The sequence below is a fragment of the Egretta garzetta genome, unplaced genomic scaffold, assembly GCF_000687185.1.
Source record: "Egretta garzetta isolate BGI_Z169 unplaced genomic scaffold, ASM68718v1 scaffold367, whole genome shotgun sequence".
Taxonomy (NCBI): Eukaryota; Metazoa; Chordata; class Aves; order Pelecaniformes; family Ardeidae; genus Egretta; species Egretta garzetta.
In genome coordinates, this window is record NW_009260192.1 from 486,712 (window position 1) to 503,137 (window position 16,426).

The 16,426-nt window shown below is 39.1% G+C and overlaps 1 protein-coding gene across 3 annotated transcripts in view; it reads left to right on the forward strand.

The window, feature by feature from the left end:
• Positions 1-527: 527 nt before the first annotated feature.
• The window catches only part of NXPE3 (neurexophilin and PC-esterase domain family member 3), a 21,475-nt gene continuing 5,576 nt past the window's right edge, over positions 528-16,426 (forward strand). Inside the window, exons 1-5 of one of the 3 annotated variants that reach the window (XM_035897561.1) lie at positions 528-950; positions 2,392-2,483; positions 2,880-3,092; positions 10,597-11,357; positions 13,353-13,426. In XM_035897561.1, the coding sequence (XP_035753454.1) occupies positions 3,000-3,092; positions 10,597-11,357; positions 13,353-13,426 (928 nt within the window). In that variant the 5' untranslated portion in view covers positions 528-950; positions 2,392-2,483; positions 2,880-2,999. Of the gene's footprint in view, positions 951-2,391; positions 2,484-2,879; positions 3,093-6,109; positions 6,707-10,596; positions 11,358-13,352; positions 13,427-16,426 lie in introns of those variants that run through there. The other 2 variants (XM_035897562.1, XM_035897563.1) reach the window with 2 other exon arrangements.

Genomic DNA, 16,426 nt, shown 5'->3' on the forward strand with positions numbered 1-16,426 from the left:
CGATAGGAAGTCCCCTCAAAGCAGTAAAATACAGCTTGACAATCTGTGTGGCCGGCAGCAGCGCTTCCTGCTTGCTTTTTATTCCCCGCGACCCTTGCTTGCGGGTGCCGGTTCCCTCACCGCGGAGGTGGGCAGTGCTCGTGGGAGCAGGCGTGCTTCCCTAGCCCAGCGCTGCCGCAGGGAGCTGCACCAGAGCCGGGCTCCCGCAAATGATCTGCGGTGACCTCTGAATGTCAGCGTACTGGAGGGGCCCCGCTCTTTGGGGAGCAAGGCTGCCTTAGGAGGGGCAGGAGCGAATCTGGTTTTCGGTGACTGCAGCAACGCGAGCCCAGAAGCCTTGTGCCTCGATGACAGGGGTTTTAGCGGCTCGTCTGCCTTAGCGATTTGCATGACAGTTCTTTGAGTAGTTGCACTAGTACGTGCTTTTGTACCGCTGCTGACTTACGAGAAGTATTGGGATAGGGAGCTGACAATATTGAATGACTTAAAAAAAAAAAACCAAAAACAAAAAACAAAGAAAAAACCAATCCTGTAATTGAGCATGAGAGAACTTGAAGACTGTTCATAAAAATGCCACTGAGCCGGTTTATTTTTTTTTTTAACCTTGGGTAAAACGGGGCGTGTAATAACATGGAACAAAGCTGAGAGGAGTAATAATAAATAGCAGAAAATTCACAGGTATAGGACTGAAGTTAAAAAAAATTAAAATACTTTTAAAAAATCCCTGGGTTCTCGTAGAAACAAAATCAATTTTATGGGTAAGGAGCCTTAATGTCGTGTTATTTTGCGTTACTGCAAGCAAACCACCAATATATGAGATTTTATTAAAGAATATTTGTGTGCGCGTGTGTGTATATATATACAACCATATGGGTTGTTTTTCTGTATTGTTTCCAAGGTTATTTTTGGCCTTTTGCGTGGATGGCTTCACAGAATGCTCCAAGAGTAGGGTAAGAATCTAATGCTTTTTGGCGTACTTATGTGCTTCCATTATATAAGACATGAACTAGATCAGTTCTTCAGGGATGAGGAACCTGGAAGCATGTTAAGGCCTTCAGCATAAAAAAAGCTCTATACCTGTAAATTTGACCGGTTTAGGACATGTGATGTTTACAGAAATTCAGAAAATGTTGAACAAAAATATGTGGGAGTAGCCTCCATGGCCTTTTTAGGTGTATGAAATTAAATTCTACTAATTTTCACTGTTTCATGCTTTTCAAGCAAAGTTTGAAGAGACTCCTCAGTGACAGAATTGGAAATTCCCTTTTTCTCTACTGTATCTGTTTCTGTTCCTCAAATGGTCATATATGGCCTTAAATTAGCATTTTAATGTATTTAGGTGTATTCATTATCATTTAAAACCCAAGTTCATATTTTCTAAAAATGTAATACTTTATATTAGCAGAGAGCTGCGGGTTTTTTGTGTTTTGTCAGTTAGATACTTTAACGGACGTCTTGCTCTTTCAATGCTTGATTCATCGGTCAGAAATGCAATCTCTGTAATTCTCAGCAAAGCATTTGAAGTTATAATCCCTGTAATCCTTGTAAAGCAATTTCATGTGCTGTCTATTTTGAGACTGTCCTGGTTATACCAGAAATATATTTCAGTTTTCTAGTCTATGTTTGTTTAATTAATGATCTAATTGGCTAATTTTGATATTTAATGTATCACGTTTTATTTAAATTTGCACAACATTCTTCATATCGTCTTAATAAATAGTATAACTTCTTAGTTATACTATTTATAGAAAGTGATACAAAGTTTATCTACTCATTTGATTATGTTGTTGCACTTGGTGGATGGTTGTATGAGTAACGCTGCTTTGGGAACGTTAGGTTTGAAGAGACGGGTGTCTTTTGACTGTCTCTCCTTGCCATCTGTTATATGTTTCCAAGTTTAGAGCTTCTCCTTCTGCAAGAACGATACCCTTGTTGCTTGCAAAATGACTGCCTCAGAATTGTCCCTCTAAAAAAGAAGATATGAGAGTCAAACTGAACAAGCACTAAGCTGTGAGAACTGTTTATCAACGGTTGTTAAGCCTGTGATTTTTATAACGGATCAGCTGTCAAGCAACCTCAAAGAAACAATATATTTCATGAAGGTTATCTTCTATTAAAAACATGACTATTATTATAATCTATTTTTAAAACAGCATAAACAACAAAACCAAAACCCAAGACCTTGCATTCTTCCCAGAAGTCTACTTTTTTACTATTAGAGCTGCATAAGAGTACATGATGTAAAAGGAATGCTAAAAAAACCCCAACAAGGTGGATGTAGTCTAATATTATAGAAGATTTCTCAAGTTCAGTTTTAGTGCATTCAGTTCTGTTGGATATCTGCCGTTTAACTGATAGGTGTTACAGCTATTTTTTTCCCCCTCTCCCCAGCAGAAAACTGGAGAACGTGTCTTTTGTCTTGCTTATCCAGACTTGCTTCAGACCTTCGTCTTTAATAACAACCTACTGGAATCTCTAATCAGGTAAATAGGGAGATGCCTAAAAAGTCTTGGACTCATGATGGCTGGATGGTGATAGCATTGCCTAATGGATAAATAGGGTGGTGGTCGTTTGGTTTGGTTTTTTGGTTGCCAGAAAGAAATCTTGCACTCCTCTTTTGTGTTTTGTTGTATCAAATACAGGTGAGACTGGCTTTATGATAAGGTTTTGCCTTGACATGTGCAAGAGAACTAAGTAACATAACAGATAGTACTGCTCAGATTAATGCCACAAAGTTCTGTCTTGGCTTAACGGTTCTATTGTACCAGTTGTTGCCGTGCAAAATTCTGCCATGTATATGTTTTCAGTGCTAAACTCTACTTACTTTTTTAAAATAATATTTTGGGGACTTAATATCATTTTTGTAAATATGTTTGCAGGAATGAAGTGGAAGTCAACCGAATTCTCTTGTGCACTACTGAGACGAAATGACATTCATGTTTGTGGTGAATGGAAGTCATGGCAGCGTCTAACATGGGAGGGAAAGACTTGAATGGACAATGTGGCGTGACTCGTTCAGATTGCAAATCTTCTGCCTTCTTATGGCAGTACTGGCTGTTGTGGTGCTGGTCCATAATTTTTTTCAGTTAGAGGTAAGTGGAGCCTGTTTCTTCTTCAAGAGGGCTTGAGCAACATTGTTCCTGAGTGTAAGGTTAGAATTGTGACTGACAGCATTTAGCTACAACTTGGAATCACAGAAAATTCAGACTGGAAGGGATGTCTGGAGGGATTTAATCCAACACCCTCCTCAAAGTTAGCTTGAATTGCGCAGGGTACTGTTGAGTTGAGTTGCGACAGTTCAAGGACGGACAGGCTTCACAACCTACCTGGGCAGCCCATTGCAGTGCTGTACCCCTCTTGTAGGGAAGGATGTTTCTCTTATGTGCAGGTGGAAGTTGCCTCATGTCTTTTTAGTGTGTACTTCTGACTCCAGTTCCTCTGTAACTCCCCTTTAGGTAGTGAAAGACTGCAGTTAAGTTCCCCTCTTGGTCTTCTCCAGACTTTTTAAAAAAAAAAAAAAAAAAAAAAAAAATCTGGTTCCCTTAGCATGTCCTTTCTGTCGTGTACTCCAGTCCCCTAATCATCTCAGGCATTCTTAGCTGGCCTCTCCACTTTGACTCTGATACGGGGTGTCCAGAAAACAAACACAGTGTTCTAGATATGGCTTCACCAAGGTCAAGTTGAGGGGAATTACCACTTTGCTCGATGAGTTGGCTATGCTTTTGTTCATTCATTGCCACAATGCTGTGCTGCTGACACATGGTCAGTTTGCTGTCCAGCAGAATCCCTAGGTCTTTTGCTGCAGAGCTGTTAGCTAGCTAGTTGGCCTCCACCCTGCTCTGATGCAACGTTTCTTTGCCTTTTCCTTTTTCCCTCTGCTGTGTCTGACTTGCATATTTCTTAATTTTATTTATCACTTGAGTGCAGAGGTACTTTCGAATTGCATTGGTCAGTAACCCCAGACTAAAGTCAGGACAGATAAAATCTGGAGGACGAGGATCCGTTCCAGGGAGCCTTGGAGGCTGACCCTGCCTGTTGGCTGCCTGCCTGGCCAGACTATCCAGTGCGGCATTTGGTGGGTGAGCATAATAATGCTTAGCCTAATACCTTGTTATATTCTAGCTATCTTTTATGCATGTCAGCCAATCAGTAATTGCTGTATCATAGAATCATAGAATGTTTTGGGTTGGAAGGGACCCCTAGAGGTCATCTAGTCCAACCCCCCTGCAGTGAGCCGGGACACCGCTAACTAGATCAGGTTGCTCAGAGCCCAGTCCATGCTTTTAAGTTGTGTGTATCCTGCTTGCAGGGTCTTTTTTTTTCCTGGCTAATAATGCCCAAATGAAATAATCCAGAAGAGGGGCTGTAAAATCCCCTTTCACTCCCGAAGCAGTATAGTTGAATTGGAAGAGGTTCAGATAATGGCAAGGAAGATGTTTGAGAGGTCTAAAATCATAAGTGGCACAGGATCAATAAATGAAGAATGAATGTGTTACCTATTCCAGTACTAGTGGAGACATTAAAAGAAAACTGCAGATGCCAAATATAAAGGAAGCAGGGGTGGTTTTTTATGGATTGCAGCAAAGCTGCAGAAGTCCTTGCAGTATGACTGTGTAGCTGCTAAAAGCATACGTTCAAAAAGTCTGGATGAATTCACAGAAGAAAAATCCATTAGGGGATACTAACTCTTAAAGATGTCAACCCTAGTGTTTAATAAGTCACTAAGCCATAAAGTGCTAGAAACTGGATTAAGTCATCAGAAGGAAGTATCACAACACGTTTGGCCTGTATTCCCACATATCTGCTGTCGGAAACAACTGGAAATCAAAATACTGTGTTTGATGGACCTCTGGTTTGAGTTAGCATGATAATTTTGGTCTAACACAGAAGGTAGCTTTTCTTTTGTTATGTCTTTCTGTGTTTTTGTGGGCTAGGATGTTGTATGAAGAACAGTTTTGATATTTTGAATCTTAGACTATTTTCTTTCTTTTTATAAAATTACATTTCTTAGAGAAAAGGACTCTGGTAGAGCTTTGAGAGTGGAATGAAAAATGCGGTATGGGTGTACACTCTGTGCTTTTTTTGGCCATTATTTATAAATATCTACATGGCTTTGACTTTTGCATATCTGTTACTCCAAACTCAGTTAAGTATTGTGTTGCTGGTAAATCTTTACACCGTAACATGCAACTCTAACCCTTGTTGTTGTCTTGACTTTTCTGAATGGACCTGCTCTGATATTTATCCCTGTCTTTGGCATAGCTGTCCAGGCAGTCTAGTATAGGTATCTGTGCTGTTTCTTTTCAGTCGGAGATCAAAGCCTTAGAAAGCTTTCACAGAATATCTGTAACCAAATCCATTCAGGCTCTGGAAGGAGGGCTTACTGTTGGTTACTGTTGAAAATTTGTTTGTAAATGCATCAGACATGCTTCTCATCCCCAAATCACCTAATCTAGCCCTCAGCTAGCCTCCCTGCTTTTTCTCTTTAGGATTTTCCACTCTTTCATGTTGGAATCTTACCTCTTGAATTCTTAAGCTACTAATGGTACCCACTCAACAGTCCTACCCATGTCAGAATTTCACTTTTCTTACTTTGTGTTTAAAAAAAAAATAAAATCAAGCTGTCCACAAAACATTTAGTAGCCTGCTTGTGGTTTAATTTGCCTTTTAGTATGGAGTAACTCCTCACTTCAGGTCCACAGCTGACCACTGCATTATAGTACAAGAAGAAATGTTTGGTAGTGTTGTGGTTTGTGTGGTTTTTTGGCTGGTTTTTGGTTGGGGTTTTTTGGCGTTTTTTTGGCAAACATAGCCAGCCAAATAAAATGTTCAATGATTTTCCATGAAGTATCAAGTTGTTGCTGAGGAGCAATGTCGTGCCTTTAGGAGACAGAAGAGTTTGTATGTTTGTACCAATTGCTTTTAGAGTGAGAGAACCACTTCAGGATTTGTTGTGAGCATTTTTTTATTTAAAAGCCCTTGGAAAAGAGAGTGTATGGGGAAAGGGGAAGTTTCTTGCAAAGATGAAGGAATGGTGTGTGGAATCGAATAGTTGAAACTGAACAAAAGAACTATGTAACGTTTTTTTTTTCTTGCTTCTGAATTGCAGGTGACTACAAAAGATAACTGCATCATCTTATTCAGATTATTGCTGGAACATTTGTCTGTCAGGTGATGGCTTGTTAGGACTGGCTCTGACATTTAGAGTAACTTAGCACCCATTCAGTGCTGTGAGCCAGTACAGACAGTCAACTGATGTCATGCCTTAGACAACAAATAGGGATATACTACCTGGAGTGTAAAATTACTGAAAATAAGATGACTGACCTTTCAGTAATTGGTATTTGTTCAGTTTCAAATATTGTCTGCTGCATAAATTAGGACTCTCTATTGGGCAAAATGGAACTCTCCCACCCCATGCCTGTCACCTGGGAATCTCCTGTGATGTTTCCTGCTCTAATGTTAGTGACATATGCAGCTTTACAGCAATGGTTCTGAATGTCCTAGGCCAAGCTAAGAGTTACAGCTGGTAGAATATATTGGGCTTTGAAATGGAGTTCCACTTTTTCAGCAGCAACTAAAATACTCAGCATTTTTAAATCAGCCACCAACATCATTGCCTTTAACTGAGGACAAGTTTTCATTGCAAGCCTAACCAAGTATCCAGTGACCCTTCTAGAATATCTTTGAGAGCATGATTGCCCGGGTAGGTCTATGTGTTATATCTAATTTTTGTTATATCTAATTTTGAGAATGCTAAATGCTGAGTAGTTGAGCTGAAACTTTCATTAGTTCTGAAAACATGGCTTCCTTTTTTCCTTTTTATGATGTCTTTCATGCACCAGGAACAGCTTGTGGATTTGTTTGTGCTTAATTGACATGTAATCCATTCTGTGCTGCCTGCGCTACTTGGCAGACATCCATTAAATTACTTTGTGATCATATCTGGATTCTGGTTAACTTCAGAATGCAGCAAATAAAAAATAATATTAAAAAATCCCAAACAAAAAACCAACACACACACACCCAAACTGAAAAAAAACCAAAACCAACAACCAAACAAACCAAAAAAACCCTGTTGGGAATTGCATTCAAAATCAAGACACCTTGAATGGAGTATAAGTGGAAATAAGCAAAGCAGGGCAAGTGTTACTCGACATGGAGGTTTTATTAAAAACTAAAAGAATCTGTGTCATAAGATAAAGGAAGAGGACTCTTGAGAAATCTTGAGAAATGCTCTTTATCTGCCCTACTTAAAGAAATTTTATTTTATTTTGGCTGCTAACTGGAGTAGAGAGCTCACAGCTCTGCATGGGCTCCATACGACTTCTTAACTTACAGAAGCCAGAGAGATTTGGAAATGCCAGTGAAGGAGAGCGTGGGGAATGGAGTGCGGACAGACTAAGTTATTAATCTGCCTCAGGGCAAGCCATGTGTATCCATAGGGATAGCAGCGCTCGAGCACTTTCTGGGAGATGAGCCTGGGAAGCACTTCAGTAAGGAAGATGGTTTGGAAAGCTTTTCTATTCCAATCAATGATCTTCAGTATATTAACTGACACTGAAGATTTCTCTGCCTTAACTGGAAAATGGAATTCTGTAATAGTTTCTCCTTTGAATAGCATACATGATGTAGTTTACTTTCACAGGTAAGCATATAATTCTGCAGTAATACATGGTCCTGTTTGGGCTTGGGAGAGGGTTGTAAAAGTGAACAAGGATGTTGCAGAAACAATGGTCCTTCAGGATACTGAAGAAGCTCTGGTTTTACCTTCATAGAGATCCCCCCTCCCCCCCGAAGATTGACTGAGGAAATATTTGTGGTATGATCTGTTCTGCTTGATGGGTCATAACCTGGAGATGATGGAGTTGAAGTGACAGTGCTTGTCCAGGACCTCAGCTGCATACAAGAGAAGAGCTTTGGCCTGGTGCTTCGCTAAAAAGGCTGTGTAGGTGGACTGCTTTAGAGACATCAAACTGTGTTCTCTGCTCTGCTTTCTGAATGTGTGATTTTGTTGGCTTGGTGTTCTCTGCATCCTTTTGCACTGGAAGATATAGGTAGGACCTTGGAAAGACTTCAGAAAGGCTAGCAAGGCCATAAACGACATCTTCTACATCTCTGACAGAAAGACTGAGTTAAAAACCCTTTTATAGAAATTTATAGAAGGTTAAAAATAGTGATAGGTCTGTTTTAAGGCCTTCTTAGACAGCCATCTCTCCTCTTCATTTGAAAGGATTTTTTTTCCATGCGCCTCCATCTTGAAGTATCCACTGTTGAAGAACCAACTGAAAGATAGAAACTTTCTCTTGAGAGCTTGCACTGGACACAAGGATTAATCAAACACGTGTATTCTCCCTCTTCACCCCTCCTTATGAAAATGCTTAAATATTTTTGCTGGTTGCTAGCTTGTTAGGTGCATCAAAAAATATAGCTAACTTTTAAAAATATTTCTGTTATGTATATGCATGAGCAAGTAAAAGGAAGTTGTGAACATATCCAAAAATAGAAACTTGGCTTAATTCAAGAATGCATGTAGGCAAGATTTAAAGTTGAACTGTGCCTGAGATTCATTTTAAGCTTTGCCTGAAATGTACTGCGTTAATAAAAGTAACGTGCAGTGATACGTTTGCATTTTTGTCTGCTGTGATGGAAAATAGAAATAATTATGAATTACCTCAGATGGCCTTCAGGGAAAATTTGTTAAACCCTGGGTGGAATTGTAGAACAGAAGCAAAAGCTTCTATTGTGATAGTAACATTTTGTGTATCTGTGGGTACCTGTCAATTTACATTTTATAGTTAAAATGTAGCAATTTACAATTTCAGATTTTATAGTTAACATGGATATCAAAGAGAGAAGATTCTGTGTATCCATCCTACATCCTAGTGTGTTCATTATCCTCTTACTCGTAAGCTGATCAAAACCAACTTCTTATGTAACAGACTTCAAAAGCCTGTGTGTTTCTGTTGCTTGTTAGGTTTACTTTTCTTCTAAAAAAGTATATTGAATCTCTGTTGTTAAATTACTTTAATATACTGGCAAATTCAAATAAAATGTAGCGGGGGGAAACTAGCTAGTATGTACATGCACTCTAGATGATATTTCAGTGGACTAAGAAAGGTTTATAACAATAAATAAGGCTTTAATATAAGCAGTGGAAATTTTAGTATGTTACTGAGCAGTTAATTACGGAGGCACTACACAGAAAACACTAGGATATTGGTAAGTACAATGATCTTTTTAAAAATTTCAAATAGCATAGTTTTAATTTTTTAGCAGACTTTCAAATCTAAACTAGCATATTCTCTGATGCCATGTGAATGGTGCATTGCATAATTTTAATCTTTGCTTGAAAAACGATTTGATATATTTTGCTTCTCTACGAAATACAAATACGTTCTACTATATACACCTGATAATTAAGTACTTGTTAACTGCTGGTTTTGTGCATATTTGAGTGGTAAAATTTGATATATTTTGCTTCTCTATGAAATACGAATATGAATAAGTTCTACTATATACACCTGATAATTAAGTACTCATTAACTGCTGGTTTTGTGCATATTTGAGTGGTAAGTTTGGATTTGCCAATTAGAAATATCACACATAGCTCTGAAGTCTTAGTCTGTGCTATTTTTTAAATTTCCCTAATGCAAACCTGCAAAATTGTGTGATGTCGTGAAGAAGATGGTATCTCTGCAGTTATCAGCATAAAAATACATTTTTGGACACTGTTCTCAAGTTCACAGCAGAAGCCCCCTCTCTTAGGGTAGCATTGTATTTAACTATTTTAATTTTTAAACTCTTTTGTACATTAGGGGATGCTCTGGTTGTGTTTCATTTGGCTCTAGAAGAAGCTGTATTCAGATTTGTAGAATTTTAAAAATAAATTTTTTTTTGTCCACTGTTTACTCCTAGTTTGTCCTAGACTATTTTGCTTGCCCACCAGTTCATAAGTTCATTGCATCTGAAACAATCTTTTCTTATATTTCTTTCAATCTGTTCATTGCAGGGAAACCTACATTTCAGATAATTAGATAAGAAGCAATGTGAGTGTGACCAGATAAATGGCCCCAGCTGCTACATGCAGCAGACTTTTCTAGAAGACACGTGTAGGTGGTGCATCAGATTCATCTGCGGTGTAATGTCTCAAAGAAACCCTATTTCCTTGTATTATATTGGGCAGCTATTAGACTTCATTGTGTTTGAAGGCTAAAATGTTACTATGGTAAGAAAATTACAAACATGAGTTACAATTTACTAGCTATTCATACAGCTTTTTGTAGGTTTTTTTCACACTGCTGATATTTACAGAATACACTGGTAGCCAAAACACTGCCGTGAAAAATATTTGGCCTGATTTAGATAAAAGCCTCTTTGCCAGAGCAGGATAACCACGGGTTGCCCACCTGGTTCCTTAGAAAGCCCATGGTCAAACTAATAGGTTTGTGTCTTCTAGTAAAGTTGCTTCATTTGGTCAGCTTGAAAGCTGTGTAAAGCAAAGCCCAGTTCTTGGGATCATTTCCTGACAAAGCATCCGTTATTCATAATGTTCTGTTTAATAGCACAGTTTCATGTAATCTTTTCCTTCCCCAGCACCTGGATGATGACACAGTTTCAGGATCAAATTGGATAACAGAAAATGATGTCCAGCATTCTCTATCACAGACAACCAAAACTACCAGGAAGCCTTACTGTGGTTATAAGCAGCAGATTTTGTCCAAAAGAGAACAAGCGGAACAGGAATCGTTGCTTGCTGCAATACAGTGGCCAAAACCCTCTGATGGCAAAATTGCCTTTGTACAAAGCACTGATGCTGCACATAGTGACTTTGTGATTGTGAAACCCAGCGGGTTCTTCAAGGTGGGTGATGAGTTAGAGGTGCTTGTTCGTATGAAGGATTTCCAAGGAAAACCCAAGCAGTATGGTGGAGACTATCTACAGGCACGAATTCACTCTCCTCTGCTGAAAGCTGGAGCAACAGGAAGGATTGTAGATTGCCATAATGGCCTTTACAAAGTCTTCTTTACCTTGCTGTGGCCAGGAGAGGTCAAAGTTTCTGTGTCACTTGTCCATCCGAGCGAAGCAATCCAAGTCCTCCTGCGTTTACGAGAAGAAAGGCCGGACAGGGTCTATTTCAAAAGCTCATTCAAGTCTGGGAGGTATTCAGAGACCACTGAATGCAATATTTGCTTGCCTGGAGATCTCCCTGTGTGTAACTTCACGGATCTCTACACGGGTGAACCATGGTTCTGTTACAAGCCTCGAAAACTGCCCTGTGCCAGCCGAATCAGCCATGCCAAGGGTGGATATCAAAAAGGTCTTCTGACACAAGAGGAAAGCCTCTTTTTCCAAAGGTATGTATGTTGTTGAGTTTATATATACTCGGTCAAGTTTGGTTTTTTTTTTGAAGACAAACTCTAGGTTATTGGTGAAATATGACAGGTTGCCTTAGAGGAGGTATGTATCTGCAGAGGTGGGTGTTTGATATGAGTTGTTGAATATTCTCTTCCCCTCCATTCAGCCATGCAAGAACACAGTAATCTTAAAGAAACTTGGAGTGTAGTTCTCTCTCTATGCTTTGAATTCAACCCTGGTGCACCTGCTAAATTTCACAAGAGCATGCTGTCTAAATCTGGTGGTGATTTGGGGGACTGTTCTCATATGTTTTATTTCCACACCTACGCTTGCAATGCTTTGAGATGTATTTTTGGCCAAGTTTGAACTACCTAAAAAAGGTCCAGGTTTTAGGCTTATTTTTACACAAAATACCAATTGCTTTTATCCTCAGCAAAAGTCATCTTACATGTAACCCAATTTGTTCCTTGTTGCTCAGTATCACACTCAAATCTTAGGAATAATTTTAAGCCAATCATGGAGAAAACACCTGGTAGAACAAACTGCTGAGCAATACCTGTGCAAGTGTAAATGATCCGTGCATGTTATATAAAGTGTCGAACTAAATTAGTTTCACAGTCATCTTTTTCTTCTGCGTTCAGCATTTTTTTAAAAAAATACGTCTCTTAGTGCATGGATAGACGTGCTAGAACTGCTTCTGTATATACCCTCAGCTGAAATTAGAGTTAGCTACTGCATAGTGTCAGAACTGTAGCTGTAGGCTACTGCCTTGCTCTCCAAAAAAGGTGTTGAGGGAAAGTGTTCCAGCAATATGTCCTGTCCACTTGAGGCTTAAATTGGGAAAGATTTTGGAGCAGCTCCAAATAGTTTAATTAGGAAAGTGTGTGTGCATGTTTGTACCTGAAGACCAGAAATCAAAAGTATCAGTGGAATTGGGTTTTGGCCATTCCTTACCAAGTTTGTAAGTGGGTCTTTTGACTTTCTGTGCCTGAGGAAGTTCACCTGTAAAATATGGCTGATGTTGATTGGTGATGTTTCCAAATGGAGCAGGAATTTTTTTTTGCTTGTATTGTTTTTTGTTTGTTTCCTTCAGCTCTGAGATCCTTAACTGAAATGGCTTACAGAAATTCCAAATAATGTATTTCTTAAATAGAGAAAAACATGAGACAGGGATTCTCTTTAAAACAGCAGCAAAAGACAGAACAAGAGCTTAGTATTAAATCTTTGAATCTGTCACAGCTGTACAATAGTCATACGTGTGCAACACAATGATCAGAATTTGTAGATGTTCGCAAACAAATACTTCTGAGGTCTTTTGGTGTTCAGGGGTCTGAGCTTTGTTTCTGTATTCAGCAAATTGCTGCCCTACTGGAAGATCTTATTGCTGGAGTTCTCTGAAGTTGGTTGGACATTGGCTGGTACTACCATTCCCCCCAGGGGAAGGGCACACTACTAGGGAAGGGCTAGCCTAGTCAAGCTCTAGAACTGTGGGGTGGTGCTGGTGCTGGACTGCCACAAGCTCCCCTGCATACTGTGGAGCAGGCTGCAGGGCTAGGGGGGCCAAAAGCAGTGCTAAGCATCTATTGAGAGCTGGCAGAGCTGGGAGCTGCTGCTGCAGCATACCCTGGCAGTGGTACACGTTCTACAAGATGGGAACTTCCCGTCTTCGTGGTAGATCCCTCAAAGCTTCTTTCAGACCTCTGATAGCTTGATAGCTTTATCTAGATTTGTGCCAGTGAATAGTGTGTGCAAGATTTGTGTCCTAGTGCTATAAAATTTTGAATTTTGACTGAGAACAGTGGTAATGGTCTCAAGGAAATTAATACAGAATGAATTCAGCTGTAGGAAGTAGAGTAAACTTAAAAGTAAAAGATTCTTATTGTGAGTCCTACGTGCTTATTTGAAGTGGGTTAAGAAAAAATGAGATTAATGTTACTTCAAATTTTACAGCCTTACTATGTTATTGTCATTATTATTTTTTGTTGTTGTTCAAGTGATGTGAATATCAAAAGGCCGATACTCTCCAGTGGACCAGATTCAGTGATTGTAAAGCCCAAGGCATTTACAGGTAAAGTGAACTTTGTAAGATTCTTGTTTGTAATTCATAATTAAATTTACAAAAAGAACAACAGGCATGAGGTAATAATTGATTTGTTTGTTTACATAGCATGGAATAGAAATTAACTTTTAAATTTGTATTGAGAAGATGAAGGCTTTTGGGTGTTACAGATTAATGTTACTTCAAATTTTACAGCCTTACTATGTTATTGTCATTATTATTTTTTTGTTGTTGTTCAAGTGATGTGAATATCAAAAGGCCGATACTCTCCAGTGGACCAGATTCAGTGATTGTAAAGCCCAAGGCATTTACAGGTAAAGTGAACTTTGTAAGATTCTTGTTTGTAATTCATAATTAAATTTACAAAAAGAACAACAGGCATGAGGTAATAATTGATTTGTTTGTTTACATAGCATGGAATAGAAATTAACTTTTAAATTTGTATTGAGAAGATGAAGGCTTTTGGGTGTTACTGTAATAGAAGTTCAGAACTAATAATAAAATTGTCTAAAATTACAGAAATAATGGGATTGTCAGCAAAAAATAATTAAAAAAAAGTTTGTTCTCTTGCCAAAAGTGTCTGTTTTTTCTAGCATTTACTCAGAGATGTAAAACCATCTTACTGTAACTGCTCACCAAACTCTCAAGTTAATGTAGCAAAACCAGTTGTGTGGTGCTTCTTAATTTCTTTCTTTGTGAAGAGTTTTGTCTAACAGATTTTGACAATTTGCATTTAAGTATTACTGTCATTTTTGTTACCACAGGATGTCAGAACCTAGAGTTGTGGACCAGAACCTAATTGTTCTGTACCCTGTATAAAAACAGAACAAGAAGACAGTCTGTACTAACTTAAACTTAGGGGTTTTATCTCATTCATATCCATGTGCATGCTTTTTGTGCCTCTTAAAAGCCTGCATAAAATGTGATACACAGCAAATTACTTCTTATAGAAAAAAAATCTGAAAAGCTTTCAGTTAAGGTTGCAGGCAACTTTAAAGGCAGAGTTACTGACCTGAGCAATAAGATTTTAAGAGAAAACAGCCTACAGCATTTCTTGCTTTTAGTTTTGCTGTTCACTAAAAAAAACAGAGTGCTGCTATTAAGCCAGTAGCGCTTTTCCCCAATTCTTTCTCCCGATCCTTTGGATGACATGGGGTTTGTTGCTTTTTTTTATCTTGCATATTTCCTCGCAGAAACTGCTACAAATGGGAAATTCAATTATATTGTCGTCCTTTCAGGAGTTACAGATGGTCAAAGCCTGCCTGCATTTTCTGAGGAGTAATACTGGGTTAGAAAGGGTTGATGGGAGCAGCACAGTATTCCTCAGGGAAATTCCTTTGAAGGAAAACAGTCTCTGAATAACTTAATTCATTGGTATAATGACCATGGATGTAGGGATTTGTTAGGATTGATGGCACACTTAAATTCATTGTTCTGCTGTTGTTGGTTTTGCAGATACCTTTCTGTTTCGGGGTAAATGTAGATCAAGTTGATTTTGAAAACTTTCTTTTTCTGAAATACAAGCTTTTATTTCTATTCTTGGTTTGTAACTATTTAGATGGGAGCTTTTACTCTCTTCTGTAAAATACAAAAATAATGGCTTTCTGAATTCTGGAGCAAAACTGGTATGATACTGTACACAGATTTGAAATGTTGGTGTGGGTTTAGTGTGAGGCACCAAAAAGTGGTTCTAGTACCATTTTATATATCTATGCGTAGTCTAAGAATCAATTTAAAAGGTAAAAAACGGAAGTGTTTTTACATCAAAACTTAGGAAACGAACTGAAGTTGTGATTTCACATTATGAATTAGTCTTTAATTACATGTCCACGTGAAGGGGTTTCTTTGCTTTTCTTTGTAGGATTCCTGTTTTGTACATATTGGATGAGTCAACATTACTAGCTGGGTTTTTTCTCTTCGTTCATTGTCCCTGTTGCCTGATTTAAAGAATCATCCAAAGACAAAATTTTCTAATGGCTTCTTCTGTGGTACTCATGATTATAGTCTTAGTATTATACAAACATAACTACAGTGTCCCTGTAAGGTCTGAGGAGGTTAACACCTACTAATGCAAGGCACAGAGAATATGGTATAGAAACGGTGAGACTGAAAATGCCTATTAGGAATGGGTGTTTAAAAATGGTTACAGCCCTATTTTTTGAGTGTTCAGATTTTGGCTGCACCTGTGTTACAATGAAGCATCTACCGGAGGATGTTTCTGGTCCCTGGAGTTCCACTGCCTGTACATCTACATAGTTAGAATGGTCCCTGACATGATTTTGGCCATGGCAACGTGTGCTTGCCCAAACAGCTGCAAGTTAGGGCAGGGCAGGGACTGTTCTTAACAGGTAGGCTCCATGCCAGGGTGGGTAAAAGTGTTTAAAACATCTGGACGTGGCTGCTCCACGCAGCTGGTGCCATGGACCAGCTCCGTGTTTGTTCAGTTTAGGTATTTGAGTACACATGTGGTAAAGGAAGAACCTGTAATGACCTCCCAGAAGTTCGGTGTGCTAGTATCGCACTGGATACTGAGAAATGTGGCAGCGTTTGACTGACATCACTGTGAGATTGCAGCCGCTCTTGTAATCTCTGGCCCTGGCTTGCAACGTATCATCCAACTTCTGCAAGTTAAATAGGCGTCCTACAGATCAGAGCTTCCCCTGGTAACTCCTCAGAGGGCTGCCTATCCCAGGCAGTAAAGGGAGAAGGGGCTAGGTAGCAGAGAGACAGTATAGAATCCATGGAATTAGAGACTCTCGTAAGTCATACGTTCAAAGGGCACATACAAAACTCACGGTCATAGCTTTAATTCTGGCGTTTGCTCCTTGTGGAGTCCTTACGGTTCAGACTTCACTCTTCTAGCACGGGTGGTCAGAGCAGGAGTGTCAGTGTGTTTCTTATTTCATAGAGGGGGTTGATAATTTATTTGTATTTATATTTATTTTTGGTGCGGTGCCGGGCTGTGCCCGCGGGCGGGGGCGGAGGGTGGCCCGCTGCGGCAGGCTGCCC